Here is a 22,334-nt window from a genome sequence, read left to right on the forward strand (position 1 = left end):
AAGAATCTGAGCTGCTAAAAGCTGGAAGCTGAAACAGTAATAGGGAAAGTATGTTATATATTTTTCTGTTCTTCTGCTCCTCCCTAGGCATCTACTTTCAGCTATTCAGTAGGCAGCATATAGAGCTAGAATGCTCCCTGGTCTGATCCAGCATGACAAATTCTTGTGTTCATACCACGGAAGCAAAAGCACATTCAAAACAGAAAGAGTTCAGTTTTTGAATGGAATGTTGCAAGTACGTGGACTTCTGAGCCAAAGCGGTAAGTCAGGTAACCTCAGTATCTAGCGTCCAGTATCGGAATACATATTTCCAATCACAAGCCAGCATTTAAAAGAGTATCTACTGAAATACTCAGTTCTGGAAGATGATCTGTGGACCAATGAATGCAAGGGACAGTGCATCAAACCCTAACCTACGACATCAAAAAGACATCATGCTACCGTGCTTTTAGATACAAAATATGTTGATGATGATGTCCGCAGTTATCCAGACTTTCCATGCCAAGACTAGCAGAAGGCAGGCACAACAGACATGTCGTACAACTCAGAGCCTCAAGACATTGGCGTATATACAACTTGTGTTTGTTCGCATTTTGGGCCATGTTTAAGCTCCAGCAAAGAAGTCTCATTAGAAAAAATCAAGGGTCTTCCTTGACTTAGGTGAATTGAGGTGATGCTGCTTCTCTGGAAGATGGCACCTAAAACTTACCACCAGCGAATTCCAGGAATTTCCAAACTTAATTTAGCATTACTACCAGTATGGCCTCAAATGAGAAGACAGAATGTAAACTGAGTGAAGTCAAGTATACACACTCACACAGACCAGCAGGATTTGACATGTTCCCAATGGCATCTCAGCCTACAGCTAGTTACAGTACGAGTTAGAACATTTCTCAAAGAACAGAATTACTCCTGAGGAAGGGAAACCTTGACTTCTGAGGAATCTAGTATTGCTACTGTAAATTCCTGGAGCCAAGTGGAAATTGGATGCAGTTTTTAATACTTATGCTGAGAGTTACTGAGTTTACAGCTTGCGAAGTGATGTTTGTCATAATATAGTCTTTTCTTTTCTACAAAGAAGTTGTCTCAATAAGGAATCTCTATATCCTGTCATCTTTGATATGAAAGAACTGGAACCCTTGTTGCACTAGACTCAAATTAGTGATAGTCATGACTTATGAGGAAACATATATTCACAGTGCAGGCTCATCTTACACAACACTTCCATTACTCAGTCCCACTTCTCAAAATAACTACTGACAGAGTACCCATTTCAAATTTGAGTTATTGAAAACCACTATTATTAATTCTGTAGTATGCGCAAGAAAACTAAGAAATTCCTTTCTTCTCAAGTTCACTAGAACCAGGTAAAGAATATCTGCATTCAGCAAGGTCTTCTCTTATGCTTTAAAAGTTTCTGATACTTCCAGCACCACAGTCAATTCTGTAACCATGACGACTATCCTAAAACAACACTCCTTGTTGCAATCCTTGGACTTCCCAAGTGGATCCATCTAGTTACAGTCCTTCCACAATACAGAAATTCTAGCCTCCTCTTTGTGGTAGCAGGTGTCACTAGGGAGAAAGAATTGGGCTGAAGAAATCTTAGCATCTATTCCAAAATCAGATACATCTGAAAAGTAGAGGAAAGCATCTCCATACAACACCGACTTCCATCAGACTGAATAGACATGCATCACAATTAACTCAGTAGTGACACTTCTGAAAGTAAAGCCTGATGTAAGAAGGCCACTAAAGAACAGAGCTTCTCCAAGGGTATATCAACCAAAGAATGTTTAAAGAAAAAAAAGTCTAGAATAGTTACATGGCTGAGCTGGCATGGGATCCATCAGCACTGAAGGAAGATTTTCTCAGAGGAAAGAAACTGAATCAGGAGAGGGCTCTCTCTAGACAATTCCACATTTAATGATGGTGGACCGGCACAACACTGACTAATTGTCTGCACTATGGAGAGCAAGGGTACCTCATACCAGTGCAATACAAGTTAGCCAGACAGTCCAACAAGGTTGCCATGGAAGCAGCAGATAGCCATTGCAGATGGTTTAAATAATACTTAATACTATTGCAGAGCATTTATATAATACTTAATGCTGAGGCCTCTTGGGAATTTTCCCATCTTTGCAATTCATTGTACTTTTCTTCCTTTGTACAAAATATTTCTTTGCATTTTCCTTTAATGGAGAATTCAGCATTAAGACATTAAGTGCAAGTATTAACAATGAAACGACAAGGTGGCTCAGAAGTTTTGTCATCTTCTGCAACAAGTGACCCTTCCTCTGGTAGCATTTGAAGTTACAGTGGAATATGATTCAGAGACTGATTTCTGGCCTGACGAGTCAGCTTTTAAAAAGCTAGCATATCACAATCCAGTGACCAAAGCAGAGCTGACACTTTTAGATCTCATGTCTCAAAAAATAAGCCGCTACTGGCTTCTACAAGTGAGATGCTCGAGGGAAGTATGTAATGCCAAAAGGAATGGAGGCATTTCAGAGGCAGCTGGTCCCGAGGCTCATGAACATATTCTGGTCAAGGTAACATCACAGGGTGTTTCTCCAGCTCACGCAAAAGTCAGAAGCAACTATAACCAGTACTAAAAATTGGGATATCAGCCATAGACGTGTTCTTTCTGCTACCTGTTGGAGCCACGTCTTGGGAGTTCAGATGCAAGGACAAGGAGTGTAAATCTTCATATCCTGATAACATTACAGGACAAAGGTCTCAAGACTAAGAAAACTCTTAATTGTATTTCTCTTACTAGGACAAAAGTTTTAAGTTACAGTAGATAGTTTGCGGTTGTGTAGTCACGCTTCTTCAGAACTTCCATTCAGGAGCTCAATCTGCAAGTAAGGTTAACTAAATATATCAGTCTGTCTCTGTTTTAAGCTTGAAGACCAAGAAGTAGTTCACCAATATGAAGTAATATCTCTCTTAACAGAAACTCTAGGTATACCTCCCAGTGTCAGTCTTCTGTCACACAAGACTAAGCCAATAGATAATCTGGATGGGGGAATAAGGCATCAAAAGACAAATCCTAGACCAAAGTCTATTAAAAAGAGTAGTAAGGAATTTGGGCCACCACAAATGAATTAAAATAGAATTTATATGCAAAGGTTCAAAAAAATTAAGCAGAACACAATGCGGTTAGTGAGCAAGAAGAGGAGATGCTCCAGTTCATTCAGCAGTTGGGAGGGACTAAGAAGAATAGGCACGCCACACCTTCTCTGAATGTCTGGAATGCACACAAAAGGAGCAGGCAGCCCAGAGCGTACAGGTTCTTTTGAGGCTAGAAAATATAAGAGGTACTTAAAATATGCATACACACAAGTACTCAGAGGGCACGACTTAAATTTAAGGGGGGAGAGGGGTGCGCAGGGGGAAGGATTCTAGAAGCAGCATGGCCTGTGTTTGAGAGCAACGATGGATCTCTCTTCGGGGAATCTTAGGTTAAAACTCCCTTATGCAATCCTAAATCCTGTTCACTGAAATTATTGAATTATAGGTTGTTAGAACACCACCATTAGGCTCCCCAGAAAAGTGTCATTTCTGACTTCAAGTGAGCACTCAATTTGAGTTTCAAGATACATATTCCAGTTTTTAATATTTCTTCTTCTCTAGCATTCAGTTTAAGACTAAACAAAGTAATTTTCTATGATAATGCAAACTAGGCAAACAGGCATTGTTCAGAAAAATATAATAGACACTGGGGGGGGAGGAGAAGCATGACATCAAAGTACTAGGTTAGATGATGCTCTTGATATGATCCCTGTTACATTATTGGGAGTCCTTAACAAATGTAAAGCAGTGAAAAAGCTAAAAAAAATTACTCTTTCCATATAGCCATTTTAAAAGATATAAACTAGTACTTTATGTACCAGAAGATGATCAATCTATTTCTTCTTACCATTTGGGAATGGATGACAGAAGACTAGTACAAAAGGTAAACTAGCTTAAAACACAGGAAAGCAGCAGCTTTTATTAACTTGACTTCACCTATTCCACTGAGACAGCTTTAGAACATTTAAATAAAAGTATTTATTTCAGTGAACAAAACAGTTTTAAGTAATTTCAGTACTGTACTCACTTGCCAGCTAAACCACCTCCTGGCGGTAAATTAGGGATATTCTCCGCAGATAAAATGCGAATGACATGAGCAAGATCAGGCATTCCTTCTTCACCCGATTTTTCCAAAATTTCTAGTTTAAAAACAGAAGAGGTCCTCAGATTACTTAAAACCACCTTTTTTTTTTTTTTTTAAGACACTAAAATACAAGATACTATCACTTTCTACACAGAGACATCAGGCATAAAAAAAAGTTATATGTGAACAGGAGAACATTCTTTACATTATAGGTAAACATCATTTGCATACTGGAACAGAGTTATTCAAATCCATAGCCTGCCTTTCCAGCATGCTTCTAGCCACTCTAAGAAACTCAGAAGCAGATTGTCAGCTGGATAAAATATTCTGTAAACAGTAGCATCTTCTCTTCCAGAAAGGTGACAGCTGGGAGCCTGTTTCAAGTACCTTCCCATTACATTGCAACACATACAAGTCACACGCCATAAAGCCAATGCTTCCCAGAAATTCACTGGCATATTGCATTATGAGTAACACCTCACATACTCAAAGTCCTGAATCTCTAGTGAATAAACACTAGGACTACCATGCAATAAAGAAAGGCATGTTTAGCAGCCTGCTATCACTCCAGTGGCCAAAACAGAATACAGCACTGTCACAACCAATAATAATATACTTGTTTATTTCCAAAGCAGAAGTTCACTTTTCTACAGTCCAAATTTCTCTATTGCCACACAAGACCAGTGGTAGTAAGGTTCTGTCTTGGAAAGAACTGCTTCAACTGCAAAGTCAATCTTCACATGTTTTATTCATCAAAGCTGCTGTAAGGCAAGTAAGTTCTATATACATTCACACAGGCATAATGTCACTAGCTTCCAGTCAGCAGCCTCAAGTCATTCAGCTTCTCCTGTAGCAGAAAAAACTTCCAAGTTATTTACAAATTGTAGTTTATGAATGTTTCGTGCCTTTTTATTAAGTCAAGGAATACATGATTTTAATTTTTTTCCCCTGAAAATCCAGCTAAATTAATGGATGAAGTAGTATTTCCTGTAGAGATTACACTAGATGAGGTTTTTTTGATTCATGAAACAAAGGAATTAAGAAATATTATCCTAACAAATATTATCCTAACAAACTGAAATGGCAAATCTGCCATTTCTCAGTGCCTAATTCAGAATCTGTAATTACAAGCTCCAACTTGAGTTTCTGAAGTTAGGAGAAAAGCACGTCACTTATGTAACTCACTTAAAACACCCCAAGTTTGCTGGTATTTAATCTCTCTTGATCTCCATTACCTATCTATGAAGCAAGTGATACCCAGGGCTTCTCTCGGGACTGAGAACAGAGTACTTGCTAGGCACTTGCTAATGGAGCAGATCCGTAGGAAAGCCCACCAAAAGACCACCATCTGGCTTTATGATAGCTTGACTAACCTGCACCAAATAGGGCACCAGGCTTCCAGGCTGCAATGACAAGTCAGCACTATACAGTCTCTGCAATGAGCAAGCTAGGAATTCTACTAGAAGCAATTACATGGACTTCCATGACACTGCGTGTGTATGTTAATGTACACACACCTACTGAGACTCAATTACGGCTGGCTAACACAGAAAGTGACAGCTAAGCTTTTTGTGTTTGACTCTTAGGACTTTGATCACTATTTTTCCATACACATTCACACATCTGATTTTTCAGCCATAAATCAGCCACAAGTCTTCTTACAAATTTCCTCCTTTTGTGCAGTTCTACCTAGTAAAAAGCAGACTGCTTATCAGTATTATTTAATTTTGCTGAGTCATATCTGATAGGAAACATCTTACGCTTACACTGCTTTTCATACCCAGAGCACATCTAGTTCTGTACGTACTAAAAGCAGACAAATAGCACTGAATTAATAAGAAAAGAAGATGCAGAAATAAATGACTGCTAAATGTTAATGCAAGCACAAGATTTTTATATTTTCTTACAGAAGATTTAAAACAGTCACAAGTGGATTAATGCACATTTCTTTGTACTCCAATCTTTATAGTGTATAACCACTTCCTAAAGAGTTTTGAACTGGACCAAGAGCAACTTTGCTCAGTTATTCAAGGGTATTGGATCTCTATTAGTAAACCTGGTGAACCTGACCATCTGCTGTTTCCTTCCCTGTTGCTAGCATGAATAATTTCATTCATAATATTTAGTAAGAAAAACACATTTCCCCTCTGCCAGAAACAGCTTAATAGAAAATCCAAGTACAAAGCAAATGACCAAGCTTGACCTTTTTTCATTACGCATTAGTTAATACGTACATACTGTGGACTTGCTTGACAAAGGTCACTACAGAAAGAAACCACACGGTTTCAGAATTCAGAACCCCCCCCCATATCCTCAGATGTTTGAACCACAGATGTGTACGAATTTACAAGATGTTCACTTCTCTCTACTATACTAAAAAAATCCTGCAATTAAAAATTTTTCCCCGGATGTGCAAAAAACATGATTGCAGAAACTTTACTCCTATATTGCTAATAGAATTGAGTTAGACACATGAAGAATCATTTCCTGATATTACCATACAGGAAATCCACAAAAGTTCCCTACAAAGTAAAATCTGCTACTTTACTTCCAAAATACTTTCAGTTAAAAGCCTACCACTTAACTCTGAGATGAACAAGCATTCTGAAAATGCAGACAAAATCCTACTCAAATTTGATATCAGAGCAGGTTTTTTCCCAAATATAGACCCCCTGACCAGACTGTATTGCAACGGCTCTCTGCTTTCAAAAATCTCTGCTGATCTCTAGCTATAAAATTATGACATGGGAAAGAGACTTCTCTCTGCCAGGTCTGACTCCAGGGCCCAAAAACCAGTGTGATGTACTGTACATATCCCACATATGAAAAATGCACTGTCCAGCTTGCTGCACTGAGTAATCAGCTACTACTGTACGGAATGAGATACAGCTATTTCAATTTACTCAGAGCAATTGTTCCTATTTATAGGATTTGGGGTTTGTTTGCTTGTTTTAAATCTCCCTCTCTGATGTATTCTTCCAGATTAACTGAAACATACCAGAAAAATCGATTTGTGCCCGACTTCCTTACTTTGACCTATCAGTGGATCTCTGAAAAACAGGCAAGTACACAGAACACACAAAGCAGCATTTGAAAGTGGCAGTAAAAAAAAAAAAAAAAAAAAAAAAAGCTTGACCTCCTGACCTACTATGGCTTAATAATATTCAATACACCTGCAGTATTTCAGAAGTTAGCCAATTAAGCAACTCCAAAAAAAAAAAAAAAAAAAAAACACCCCAAAGTATCACTACACTCACTGTCATAAATGACTTGACCACAAGCCATCAACTACAGCCTCATTAATAGTTCAGAATACTCTTGTAATTTCCAGCTTTGGAATGCAGTTATACACATGCTGTCAATGTCAAGATCCAAACTAGCTTTAGTATACTACTCTTTATTACAAATCTGCATAGACTATCACTTGGTGAGTTTTCAAGTTTTTTTTTAAACAGAAGTCCATTATGAAACTACTAAGCCAAATCATCCTACTAACACACAGGATCTACTCTTCAGCCCTAAACTTAATTCTATAAGACTAAAATAGACTGAAAAAAAAAAAAAAAAAAAAAAGATTTTATTTATTGTGTATTAAAGTGCTTTGAAACACTTCAAGAAATTTTGACAAGACAACCATGTGCCTCAGACAACACCTTTTTAAGTCAGAGCTTAAAATGCCCAAGTGTAGCAATAAAAAAAAAAAAAAAGAAAAAAAAAGATGTCTTAAAGGTTTGATAGGCTAGTCCAAATTAGTTTGAAATTTAAGGTCCACAATGAAAAAGAAAAACCTTGCTGAACAGCACATGCTCATTAAGGATAAAAACTGGTTATCAGACTAAAGTTGCTTCTGGAAGTCCCAAATGATTTTATGTTAAATACAAATGTTAGCCTGATTTAAACAAATCATTCATTGAAAAACAAGAATATCTAAGAGAATTCACTGTTTGCATTTTTCATTGGGCCTCCATTTTTGCAGTTCAGTAGTTCATAGAAAGGCTGATTTTTTCAGAATGTTTTTACTACAGATATAAATAAAAATTATTGGCTATTATTCAACTTCACACAACTTGTGAGCTGTTAATTCTTTAACAGAGAAAGAAACATTGCTGCATACAATACTTTAATGGGAGCAAAGTCAGTTATTTTCCTTTTGAAAGAAACTGTCATCAAGTCTGACATTTTAAACACTTGTAAATCTACTAGACTCACTACAGAGCTGCTTGCTGTAAGTGAACATAGGTACCTGAACATAAACTTAACACAGTTTCTGCCTAACCTACCAGGTTGAGAGCTTCAAAACAAGTCAGAACCCTGAATAAGATGTAGTGAATATGCTTCCCTGAACAAGACTATCCTAGAGGCATAAACTATATTTAGAACCAGCCCAAGAAATAGAACTTGTCTGTTGAAAAGAACCAGAAGAGATGATCAAACCCATGTTAGCAGTATCACAACCTACCTACTAGTTTAGTTTTTAGAATTAAAGGCAGTTCAAGCTTGCAGACATCGCCCTTTTATGCACTGCTTTCCAGATTGCACTCAGACTACAGATGGATGCAAAACTGATTAAGGCAGTCAGTCCCTTCCTAAACAAAAAGATGCCCCATTCTTCTAAAACTTTTCCTTACTACTCCAATGCTTGTGATCATGCTTTTCTGTGAGAACATTTCTGCTCACCATGTAAAACTTTAAATCACACTGATTTATTCAGAATCCAGCAACTTTCTGAACACTTTTTTCCTATGCTGCTGAGTGGTTTGAAAGATTTTCTTCAAGCTACTGTGTATCATTCCTGACCTTAGCAATACTTGAGACAAACATGATGTTAAAACTCCAGTCCAGCAACTCCTTGGCCAAGAATTTGCTATTTCTTTAAATTAAGGAAACATTGTGTCAAGCTGTCAGTTTCAAACAATTTATTTAGAATGCAAAAATCTGTTAGAAAGCACGAAGGGTATTTCAAGTTCTGAATTCTCCATTTCCTTTATTTTCTTCAATTTCTGGGTAGAACTTCCTCAAATATGCTAGCACTCATTCCCTTTGAATATTTGACATTTAAAGGTCATGCATCCTATCCAGTTAGCAGAACACAGAATGACACTGGGAACTCATGTAGCAAAAATCAAAAACAGCTCAAGTAACCAAAGTGACAAGCTTTGAAGTAATGCACTTCTGTTGAGTACTTAAGCTTAGCAATCATTCTGAGTCACATTCAGAGTGGCTTTCCATCAGTTCAGACTCCAAACTCTCCGCCAAGTTTTTGGTGTGTGTAGTATTTGTTAAATGTGACAACACAGGTAAAATACGTTTCTGCTAAGAAGCAGTTCTGTTGGGTTAAAGTGTAACTCAGGTATACTGCAACACTGAACTGTTACTAGTAAATGGTGCTTCCTACACAGTTTCCACACTAAATTCAGTCATTCCAACTAGAAGTTATTTTACAGCCCTCCAATAATCTTCTCGTTTACAAAAGTAATAACTATGCAACAGTTCCATATATTTTTTTCTACCTATTCACTCACCAAGAGGAGACACCAAGAACCTGAGAATACCAACTCACAACCATCCTGTGTACACGTAACTGCTGACAGAGAAGGTAACTGTTCCTGGCTTTCTCCCAGAGTCTATAAACAGCTTGTGTACTCACTGGAACATAGGCAGATACTAGGTATTTATCTTAACCAGTGTCATCCAGGAAGCCTGGGATGTAAGCCAAGTTCTGAGAAACATGCTTAGAGTTAGCATTTCAAGTGACCAATAGCTCCCACTAATCTCAACAGAAACAACGAATATGCATGCTATTTCAGGTACCCAGTTTAGATCCTATTTAAACAAGAAAAGGTGAAAACTCAACCCCACACCCACACGCAGACACACCCACACGCAGACACACCCACACGCAGACACACCCACACGCAGACACACCCACACGCAGACACACCCACACGCAGACACACCCACACGCAGACACACCTTGCTGTATCATGGCCTGAAGACCATTTTTTATATGTTTAAAAGTTAAGGTTTATTACATCAGTTTCTTCAGTTGTCTAGACTACTGGGAGACTAACACAAACAAAAATCTAAAATTAATCTAAATTAATCTCACCTGGTTACACAAGAGTTTGAACACACACACACACAGGCTAAGAGTACAAGTGATTTTCTCAGCTGTTTCACACAAATGAAAAACTAAAGAATAAAGTATCTACAGTAAATATCATTCATGGCATTAAAATAAGTTTGAGGATTTCTGATACTATGGCAAAACTAACAATTTTTTTTCCTCATGGCAACCAGGTTATATTGTACATTCCAATAGTCATATTTTTTTTTTATACTTGGTTTGTATTAAGAGAAGTTACAAATGGTTAGTGGTATGCTTTTTTATTTCTTTTAAATACACTCTCAGAAGATTCCTGATCCCCTCACATCTACAGTGCAGGATTACTTCTCATTCTACCTAGTCCTATTTATTTGGATATGAGCTACTTTCTAATGTAAAAGCATGCCCAATGAGTCCTGTAAGCACCCATTCCCGCACGTTGAAAAGACAGTGGTTCTCAGATATTCAAATAAACCAAAACCAGAAATGGAATATATCTACTATGTGATAGTGTTGGAGTCCTACGTTAACACTTCTCATTAAACAGTCCTAAGAAAGGAAAATAAGTATTTTACCTCTACAGTAGATTATGCACACCATGCTTGGGTGCCTGGAAAGTTTCAGGACCTAAGCTGAGAACACTTAGCCAGCTATGCCTTCCTTCATAAAAAAGGCTCCAGCTCAGGCTGCCAGTGGTCCCAGCTGTAGTTTAAGCCATTAAAACCTTGATATAGCCTCTAGACAGAGATGGCTTCTTGCTGGTTCTGACCTGCAACGTCCCAAATGTCCTGGGAACCAAAGATTTAAGATTTAAGATTACTCGCAATTGGCTTATGGTAAAGAACACTGCTGAACAGTCCAGCAGTCTGCAAACACTGCATTTTTCAATAGGAACACAGGAGAGCACTGTCATGACAGCAAAATTTAGTCTAACGCCGAAACACTGGGCTTTGCATGTGGCTAAAAGCCACAAAGACATCTAAGAAGGCTGCGTGATTCCACGCGTCTACAAAGGGACCAGCTCTGCATGCAACATAGGTAAGTTTGGATAGTGATCAGAATGATCTATTCCAGACCTGAAACAAATCAAGAAAGGGTTCAAAATATCTCAAATGTCTTTCTCAGTCAGCTTGCTCTTCAGTAAGTCCTTCCAATCCCCTGAATACTGTTGCTGTAACTGATAGATCCAGTAAACTACTTCATCACCAAGTAAATGAGACATACTTCATTAGTCCTCTCATGAGAATCACACCAAGGCTTTCAGAACTCCTGAAGACTGCTTCTCTTTAATGATGTTGTACAATATTACCCTAGCAATATTCATAACAGAAAGAACCTACTCCAAGAGCAGCCCTTTTCATGTCTGGGTTGCTTTTTTAAAGCCGTGTGCCAACATGTGATCAATCCTATAAAGAAGGCATTCAGTATCAACACTGAGCTTCAGTCAACTCCACCGAAACTAAGCTGTACCTGGATCACTACACAAATCAAAGAGATAAGAGGCCACTACACACAGCTGCCTTGTCAGTCCTTAGAACAGCCGTAACAAGTGATAGACTTTTTTCAATTAGAAGCAACAGTCTGACCATCTGCTTCAAACATCAGTTTTTCGGAGATTAAGAACACTGCAGAACAGGAGTAAGTATACAAGAGAAAACTTTTCAGCTAAGCTACCCTTCCTTCAACTCTTCCTGCTGAAGGGAACAACTTTGAATAAAACTTTTGGATGCATACAAAGAGTAATAAAATCAGTGACTAAATGGAACTGCTGGGAATTAAATTTAATCATCCACAAAAACTCTAGATGATTTTTTTCATACACGTAACATTTACATTTGGTATGCATTCAGAATCTGAAAGAATATTTTAAGGCTCTTGCACTCATATTTTCATCATTTATATTTACTTTGTTAATTTTTGGCAAAAAAATATTTCAAAGAGTCCTCAGTGGCAAAATAGCTCAAAGATCTGTTAAATATAAGATGTTAAAAATGTTTGGATAATTAGATTAATAAATTGCCCCTTCATGCAGAATTGATATAGCTTTTTTTCTTTTTGTCAAAAACTTTTACAAAAACAAGGAAATAAGTAGTATCACAGGTATCCCTTCTAACCATATTTTGTAAGCAAGACGTTAGCAGCATCACAATTTAATTAGCTGATATCAACCCTCTTCAAGGCCAGTGGCTGCACTTTGTCTTGTAAAGACAGAAATACTAACCTAAAGCTTAGATTAAGAAAATGCTTGTGGTATATGAGGATAAACCAACCACACGGCTAAAACATTTTTCCTAATACACAAAAACTCAGCATTGCAATCAGGCCTGAATTTGATCCAGTATGTAAAGTTTGGATGGTTTTCAGGGTTTTTGTTTTTGTTTTCACAGTCAGGAAGGCGACAACAGCATTTCTAATGAACAAAATAGATTTCTTACCTTCAACCCGTGATTCCAAGTGCTTATCCAACTCAGCATCTTTTTTCACTGCCTCATCTGAGACCTTAGGAGCATTTGAAAAACAAACTAGTACAATACTCATGTTATCACGACTTCCCTATACAACAAAGAAAAAAAGAAGAATTAGCATCTTTAGTCTTATCGCTACTTTTCTATCCTTGTTATCAATCACATTTTCACTTGTTCCAAGCACAGTACTATCGATTTACCTGGGAAAAAGGAACTTATTAATTAAAATAAAGTTTTATAGCTAAGAATCTCTTATTTATAATGCTAGTTTCAACTGAACTACTGGTTAAAATTATTTTTACTGATTTTACTATATATTCTTAGTCTTAAAGTTTAAATATATTTGATCAATTTGTTACTGTATGTCAACTGTTTAAAAATAACATTAAGAAAATAAGTCATAAATTGAGGAGGCATTTACTCTTACCTTGAGCCTAATTAAAAAGCAATTGATGTTGCAAAATGAAATGTAGAATATTTATTCTAGACTACTAGAATAGTAGCTCCATCAACTAATCTATTTCAGTTTGAGAACATTACATATCATTACAAGTCTGCTCAGACTGCACCTGTGTCATACCTAGAACCTTGATGAAAGTAAGCTGCAAAATATGAATTCATTTAGTATGGCAACAGTAACCTTACAGATTACCATATGCTCAACAACATCAGAAACAGCTTTTTTGGGTATTAAAATGCTAATGCTCCACTAGTAAACTCCAATACTACTACTCTGTCCAAGTTAAGTTTGCAAAATTACAATCCATATCTGAATTTCAAAAAACATCAGTGCTCTTATCCATTCTGTCTGATCCTCCTACAAGGAGATCCAGCAGAACCTTAGTTGAAACTCTTGACTTCATCTTGAAGGGTTATGGAGGAGTTTAGTGACAATGCAACGTGACTGGTTTGAAATTAAGGTCCAGGTGGGAGGAGTTCTGTGAAATTCTGTTCTTGCACTAGGTTTGAAATCTTTACAGCAATCATTATGTAAATCAAATCTTATCCAAACTAACCCAGAAATTTAAGTATCATTAGTCATTGCATATTTTTTCCTGTGTAAACCTGACCTACCGGAGAGTTCTTACTATCCACCACAACAATTCAGTCTCCTGAAGAAATGCAGTAGGAGTCTGATGTTCGAAGAATAAATCCCTTCAGAAGTATTTAGGATTTATTCTTAGTTTTCTTCCACAGCAAACATATGGTGATGCCTACCACACACAGCAGTCAATAAATACTAAGTGGTACAATTCACACGGAGTATAGATGACAACATTCTAATCTGGTTATACACTGCACAAGTCCAGTATCTGATCCTGAGAAACTAAACACAAGGTCAAGGCTCAGTTTTACTGAAAGTATACTAGAGTGACAATCCATTAACAAGGCTGGTCACGTGCTTGGTCAGAAAAGCCATGGCATTTAAACTGATCAAGGTACAGTAGAGGTTGAAATACAACCCTTATTTGTGGTGGTGGTGGGGATGTTAACCTTCAGTGTTACAATTCTAAATTTTAATACTTTCTCAGAATGGCATCTTCAGGCTTTAGCATAATGAAGGAACTCTATTAGCACTAGTAGGAGTTGTGCTTTTCAGGAAATGCTGGAAATGGTATGCCTATGAAATATTTGCAGACCAACCTGCAGTTGCTTCAAATGAACTTAGTTTGAGGGGTGCAAACAAGCTCAGAGGTAGTGATAGTGCTTCTCCACCTGAGCTAGAACAATGAGCTGAGGACACCACTTCAGGTGATAGACAAACCACGTCTTCAAGAGGAGATATTGCAAGCACAGGTTTTATATAAAGGACACAAATACTGCCCAACTTGAAAGAACAAAAACAAACAAAAAGCCTTGTGTACAGTTTATTAATTTCTAAGAATCTGTATTTGGAAACAAAACAGAGCTGGAATCATTTGCAACTTTGAGAAAAGTACTAAAAATTTATTTTGGTAATTGCTGTTACCTCTCCAGTCTCACTACGATGTGATGCGGTTTATTCTTCAGCAAGGATATACAGTCGAATGGGTACAGAAGCATGAGGGAAGAAAGAGGGAGAAGTAGAGTAGGCCAGGAACTGCTGTCAACACTGTACCCATCTAAACACTTAGAAGGTAGTTTCAGAACATTTATTTGGGGAAAACAAATACGTACCTTATGTAAACAAGTGTCCACTACCCAATTGCACACTTTTTCCAGGTCATCTGATACTTCAAGTCTAGACTTAACAAATTCACAGAGCTCTTCATTGCTCATTACATCCCAGATTCCATCACAAGCCAAGATGATAAATTCATCTTCTTCTGCCCTTAAAATTTCACAAACCTCAGGCTCTGGAGAAACAAGTTGTTCTGTAGGGCCTTTGCCATCAACACATTTGTAGTCATAGTCCCCCAAAGCTCGAGAAACTGCCAATGAACCATTAACACGCTGAATCATTACACTGCCTCCTGCATTCTGGATTCGCTCTTTCTCCCTTGGATTGCAAGGTTTGTGATCCTGTGTTGAAAAACAGACTTGTCCATTCCTATAGAGAACAGCACGTGAATCACCACAATTGATAAAGTACATATGCTCAGGAGAAATCATAACTCCCACTGCTGTTGAGCCACTTCTGTCCATCCCATTTCTGAGGTCTGAGAAATTGCGCATATACTCATCAATTTTCAAAAAGCCAGTTCTGATTCCACTCTTTACGTTTTCCACTGAAGGCTCAAGAGCAGATCCAGGTTTTTCTGTTGCCCTAAAGTCTTCATTGTTAGTGATGTGTTCTAGTAAGTGCGTTGAGCAGTAATTTGCAACACGAGATCCCGCATGACCATCATAAACAGCAAAGAAGGACCAGTCCTCTAAGCCATGGGGAATACCTACAACAGCTGTGTGAGCATCTTCCATTTCCACTCTCCATCCCTGCATACTGCTGAGGCCATAACGCAAGCCGTTCCCTGCACCATGAGCATTATGTTTTTCAGTTTTTGGTTTATCCAAAAATGCACCCATGTTTATGCAATATTGAATCTGGAAAACAGAGAAGAAAAAGCTTATTTATAAGCCTACCATTCCATAAGCTTGCTCAGCAGTGTTTCAGTTCTGTTCTCCTTTCCTTGTGTTCCTTCTTTATAATACATGTTGTAAAGCACGAGGATAATACAATTGTGCAAAAGTCAACAATTACAAGCGGGAAAAGTAATTAGTCACATAACTTTGAACACATTAAGTTCACATTATATTTACCTGGTGGGTTTTGTTTTTAAAAACTACTTCATCAAGATTACAGCATGCAAAAAGACTCTCCCTATGAAGGCACAGTAGTTCTCTTCGGTTTTCTGCAGCCCTGCCAATTTTGTCATTCTCTGCAGAAACTTATCCATGCTGGAAAAATAACATCCATATTAATCCTATTCTTTTCCCAGTTTCACTGCGGTATGAAGAAAAGCTAGTACTCCATAAATAAGTATTGACTGGTCTCATCAGCTTTGTATGTACTGTGTCACTTCTGTAATCCTGTAAAGCATGGCAAATGTGACAAGAGAGGAAGGTAGACCACCTGCCAAAGGTGAATTTGAGTACAGCTTTTCCAAGGAAATGCAAGGTAAATCTCACTTTGACCCAAGAAACTTTTCACAAAATCCTCTTGTTGTATTACAAAGGGACAAGAGCGTAATTTAAAGTTGCTATTTTTATCTTCCCTAAAAGACATTTATATGCTTATATGTAATTTAAACTTGAACCTAAAATCACAAGTGATATTAGCTGTCTAAGCAACAGGAAAGAAAACAATCCACAGAAAATTAGAAGTTCTTTAACTCTCAGAGAAGACCTATTTCAAAATAAATGAGCTTGCAGGAATAATCCATGTTCAAGCTTTAAAGGACCTTTGACTTCCTCTCCTATACTATAGACTAGATTATCCTGTCTAGGCCTGAAAAACTATCTTTCACCTCACAAAGTCGGCAGGGAATGTATTCTTTAATCCATCGATCCCAGGTCACTTTACTCTGATTAATTCAGAAACTCAGACACTGCAACCTCTGATTGTGCTAATAAAGACTGTCCCATAAAATCCATAGAGCCTGGTTGTGAAAGCGATAGTAACCTTTACTCAACACGAATTTGAAAAGACTTCCGTCATGACTGATCCAGAGCAGTCCCTAGGCCTCCCATGCACAAGCACCCACCAAGCCTGTAAAGTCAGGATAACCCACATCTGGATTAAGAGTTTGTTACCATGTCAGCAAAAAAAGGTTAAGCACCTTGCTTGCTCCATTCATCACCTCTAAACACATTTGCAGTATCCATAGCTTACGTTGTGCTATTTCATCTCTCCTGTCAAAGTGATGAGGAAAAGATGAAGGGTTTTTTTTTGTTTGTTTGTTTTGGCTTGTTTTTTTGCACCTCATTGCTGCAGTAACATAAAGACTTTCTTGCAGACAATCCAAACTTCTCATTACCTAATACAGTGAACTCCATGAAGTGCTGAGGATCTCCACCATTTGACAGGCCCTAAGACTTTGCTCACTGATAAGTGGTACACACTGCTCAAAAGTATTACTTTAATACAGACTTAGAGAAAAATTCTCCAAATACTGAAGAAATTGCTTATCTAGTTTACGTTTTAAGTCTAGTTTTACTGTTTTCTTTAAGTCAGATTAAAAAAACAAAATCAAACACCAGAAAACAATGAAAAAAAAGACGAAACGCCTTCAATCAACTCTAGTGGGGCAAGCAGAAGAGGAACATTTACTTAATGGGAAAAACAACTCTCCACAACTCTGGACACTTACAACAAGCAACTAAGTTATCAGCCTAAAATCAATAGTAATCACACTGCCTTTGGTGAGGTAGCTTCGCAAACGAGCTGAATACTGGGGACACCATTCTGATGACAGACAGGTATAAGAAAACAAAGTCAACCAGTCCAAAATAATTACAGCAGATCTATCTGGTTAAATTTATGCAGTCAATATTAGAAACCTCTTCTCATATACCAACTTCCAACAACAACCGGATCATCAGGAAGATCATGCTATCATTTCATATCAAGCTCTCAGCAGCAAGCATTCTTAAAATAAGTATTTCTGCAGTAACAGCTTTATCATATGAGCATGACAAGTTATTTATATCAAGATCATACTACCACACATACTGCATATGCACCCAATGCTTTTCCCATTAAAAAATTGTCTTTAAAAGAGATCACTGAAAATTTGTTGTGGTACTTAGAAACAGTCTGTTCACAATAGTAACACACACCTCACTATCTACTACAAAAAGTGTCCTGATTATTCCCCTTAGATTCCAATACTGCAAAAGAAAATCTGTACCTCCACCAGCATGCAGGCGACACTCTTGCAACACTATAAATAAACAGAAAATATTTAACATCAACCTCAAAAACCCTTCATGCTTTTGATGCTTTAAAAACTTTTATATATTTGTTGGCATTTAATTCCAGCATTTAGTTTTTAAACAGTAGTGATCACTACTTTTCAAGAAGACAGTTTACAAAACAGCCCAATATTAAATATGATTTGCTTCTTACATGGGGGAGTTAAACCAGTCACTAGATTTTGTATTCAAATAGGAGGAATCAGCTAACCATAGTCACAGCCTACAGACATACAAATAGAGGACTTCTCCAGTCTACCTTCTACAGGATCTCAGAGTGGAAATTGAGCTTCCTTGGGAAGCTTTTTCCATGAAATCCTCCTGCTTAGTTGTCCTTTCTGTATGGTACTTCCTTAAGGCAAGCTATGGAAAGGAAAGGATTTCTTGTAAATAATATCAGTTGTTCCATTACTAGTTATTATGTCCCTATGTAGTATGCATCTCTTATCTTAAAACAAAGTCAGCTCATGTCTAGTTCAACTGCCTCCCCTATTCCACAATATTACTGGAAGCACAGTACCTGCTGTTTCATACCACTGAGATATGAATAGCAAGCAATATTGTATCCAAGGATATAGATCAGTCATTTAATCAAAGAAGCTAGGACGACTCCTGAACACATAAGCAAAAATCTTCCCTGAACTTTTCATAGCACTACAGTGAAATTAATCCAAAAACAGTTGTAGATTAACCTCAAAACAACTTATAGATAATTCATGGCACGACACACTCACTATCACCTTTACTTGACACAAATAAGCTTCTTTTCCATTAAGATAACAGCATCAGTCATGCTCAAAAACAGATTTAAGATAAATTTCAGTTTCTCTCCAAAGACAATAACAACATAGACTGGGAAAAGGACTGATTTTTCTCTCTCCAGCATTTTCTATGCAGGCTGTTTAGCAAAGTCCTTATTGGCATTTGGGCCCTCACTGAGATTTGCCCTTGCTAGTTCCTTTGCTTATTTATGATCAAAATGCTACTGCTACTACAACCTCCCACCTTACCTTTCATTACACAAAGCTTTATAATGTAAAAAAATTTCCTTTCTGATGCATTTTAAAACTACCCTGAATCGAATGTTATCAGATCAAGCTTGGACTTAAAATCCGACACAAAAACAAAAGTTATTTTGTTTCTTGTAAAAATTTTAGCCAATGTTTAGCCAAATAAACCCTGAAACCTACCTCCTGGATATGATTAATATTACTGATCATGTTTGGATACTCATGCTAAGATTTTATTTCTAGAGAGTTCTGTAAAAGCAACTACATCTTCCCTTGCACAAGACCACACGGGGAAGACTCAGATCTGAAAAAAAGGTTTTGCTCAGGAAGAACTGGAGTCTAGGCTAGCTAAACTATCAAGAGTCCTAATTTTGGCTGTTTTAACTGGTGAGGACACATACGCTAACATGGAGCACAACCTTACTTCTCCTTCCCTATACCGCTCTAAGATTTCCATTTTAAAGCCTCAGTTCTGCTATGCTTGCACTGAAGTAGAAAACTAGACTTCTAATATGGTAGGCCATATTAGGCTATCTAATATTTCACTCAAGTTATATTGCACATTGCACAACAGCTGGCCCAGATGAATATTGTCTCAACAGTGGCCAGTTTTCAGGAACTGAGACAGTGTCTACAATATTACTTACACTGAAACACCTGGTCTTCCTACCTGTAGCACAGTACTGATGACACTAGTCTCTCTGAACTCAAATAGCTGGGATGCATAAAGATCTAATGGCCTTTGACTCGAGCATTACTAACATTATATTACAGAAGCAATTTTATCATTTAATAGACTGTCAACATCATGCAACTTCGTGGGTTTTTTTGACAAAGGAAAAGCAGCTGGCTATATGAAATCAGCTGAGAAATCTCAGAATTCAAATAGCTCTTATGCTTGTGTATGCTATGTTCCTTATACAAGACTTAAAATCATCTGTTCTGAAGAACCTCTAAGAGATATATGGAATAAGACACCACTAATCAGATTCCAGGTTTAGACAGATTTGCTTTAACAATCAGCCAGAAGCTCAGATTTTGCATGGACAATAAGTTCTACGGCACAGTACAATTCCCCCCTATAGTTTGGCAATGAGAAACTACCACGCTTTTTGATCACTCACTCTTTCGAGAGCTCTGTATTTACATAATAGTTAAGTTTCTGTGTTGCAATCTTCTATTCTCAAGAAGTCTGACATGATACCATAAATCTTGTACTAAGTAAGTTTTTGTCTTGAGCCATTAAAAAAATAAAGAAATTGTGTGACACTCAAAGTATTTTAAGCCTTGTGTGCTCTCCCGCATTTGCACTTCACATACAAAGTATACATCTTCAGCGGCAGGATCTACAGTAAGTTATTATGAAAACATGCTTAAAGCTTGTTTTCAACTTGTTTTTACTCCACGTAAATATGAAAATAAGCCTCAAAGTATTTTACAAAGCAAAATCAAAAGTACCATTCTAGCCCACTTATAAGTAACTGGCACTTAAGTTTAATACAAAAAAGCAAGTTACCTGCAGGTTTGAAGTAATTCTGTAACGTGTTCTCAAAATACTCTCAGTACTTTTAGCAACTTCAGAAGTCAAGGCCTTTCAAACACCTACTCTCCAACTTAAGCTTCCCCCCCCCTTCCCAACTACTTCAATTTTATATTATCAAAAAAATTTCACACAAGAAAGAACAAACATCATCTTTATTCTTTATCTCTGTAGTCACCATCAACTGGCCTCGAACTATATTATCTGCCATATGGAAGATGAAAATAAAACGACTACACATTACGTTATGCATTGTAAGCTTCACACTGTTTTTAATCTGCAAAAGTAGTATGTTGTGTTCCACTCTCAAGTGTTTCCATCACCGTTCTTCTTTCCTTATGTGAAAAAAACTTGTGACCTGCAAAATCGCTCATCAGTAGATATAATACCACCTTCAAGTTAAATGAAGCATTTGTGACCCAGCGAGATGCCCAAAACACTCCCAATACTTCTTCTGTAAAGATCTGATTTTGTTTTGAAATTTCAGTGTCAAATTTTGTTATAAAAAGCAGAGCAAGCAAGTGTCACAGACCACCAGAAGCAAGTGTTCTCACCAACAAGTGTCGCATTTCTTGGCCAAGAGCTGAATGAGTTTCAAGTCACTTAATAATTCATGTAACATCAGTAAAGGAGAGTCATGAAGAGATTTTAAATTATCTGATGGCAATTCAAACTGTACACAGTATGAAGCTGTTCTAAAAGAATACATTCAGAAACAGAATACACAGAATACACAGAAACATTCCTACCAGTAAATGCAAGGGAGGACTGAAATTCTACCAACATGACAATTACAAGAAATTCTCCAGAATTTTCAGACTGTACGAGGTTCCTGTAATTGAGCTAAGTATGTTCTTAAAAATCAAAAACATATAAGGACCCATATAAGTAAGAAAAGTAGATCAAAACTCAACTAATTGCAAAAGCCTGTGACCTCAGTATTGAGTGTTATGACAACTCAGTAACTGCATACATATATACACACATACCCCTCGTTAAAAAACTTCAAGAAGTTCCACATCTTAGTTTTAGCTATTTTGTAACTAGCTCCCTTTCTCATAGCTCAGAAAAAGCCAGAAACTAAAAAGAAACTTCATCTTATTCAAGCTTATATTCTTAATATTCTGAATATCCTATTCAATATTACAAATCCTCAATAAAGGATACAGAGATGGACTTACGATCAGCTAGAAAACAGTAAGTTTGGAAATCAACTTATGCTGATTCTATAAAAGACACCCAAAACACTCCTGGAAGAGGGCATCTTTCTGTGACAGTATATGTTACATGGACTATATAAAGCAGCAACTAGCTTGAAGACCAGTTTAAAAAGGGAAACTGTTCTAGTTAACACAGAAGAAAGAACTAGAAATTTCACTTACTCATTGAAACTCAGGTCTTCAATCAAAGTTAGCACTCAAAGTGATAGTAAGGCAGAAATAAGCCTTAAAGTGGATGAACCTATTTTGTTCAATACTTTATTTTTCTGTAACTTAACTTCTAACAATTGAAAGATACTATTAAGGTTACAAAATAAACAAATGATAAGCCAAATAGGTGACAGCAGTACATTCCCACATGGTGATATGTGCCAACGTAATTTGAACTTAAATCCACAGCACCAACACATAGCTACCTCTGGCAGTTAATTTACCTCCATGCA

At 37.2% G+C, this 22,334-nt stretch overlaps 1 protein-coding gene across 8 annotated transcripts in view; it reads right to left on the reverse strand.

Annotated features, from left to right (window-relative positions):
• The window catches only part of PPM1B (protein phosphatase, Mg2+/Mn2+ dependent 1B), a 72,659-nt gene that overhangs the window by 11,280 nt on the left and 39,045 nt on the right, over positions 1–22,334 (reverse strand). For all 8 annotated transcript variants that reach the window (XM_064509583.1, XM_064509577.1, XM_064509579.1 and 5 more), the window contains 3 exons: positions 14,888–15,751; positions 12,701–12,818; positions 4,103–4,214 (listed from right to left, as the gene is read on the reverse strand). In XM_064509583.1, coding sequence (XP_064365653.1) covers positions 4,103–4,214; positions 12,701–12,818; positions 14,888–15,751 — 1,094 coding nt within the window. The remainder of the gene's footprint in view (positions 1–4,102; positions 4,215–12,700; positions 12,819–14,887; positions 15,752–22,334) is intronic.

This window comes from Dromaius novaehollandiae, chromosome 3 (genome assembly GCF_036370855.1).
Source record: "Dromaius novaehollandiae isolate bDroNov1 chromosome 3, bDroNov1.hap1, whole genome shotgun sequence".
Taxonomy (NCBI): Eukaryota; Metazoa; Chordata; class Aves; order Casuariiformes; family Dromaiidae; genus Dromaius; species Dromaius novaehollandiae.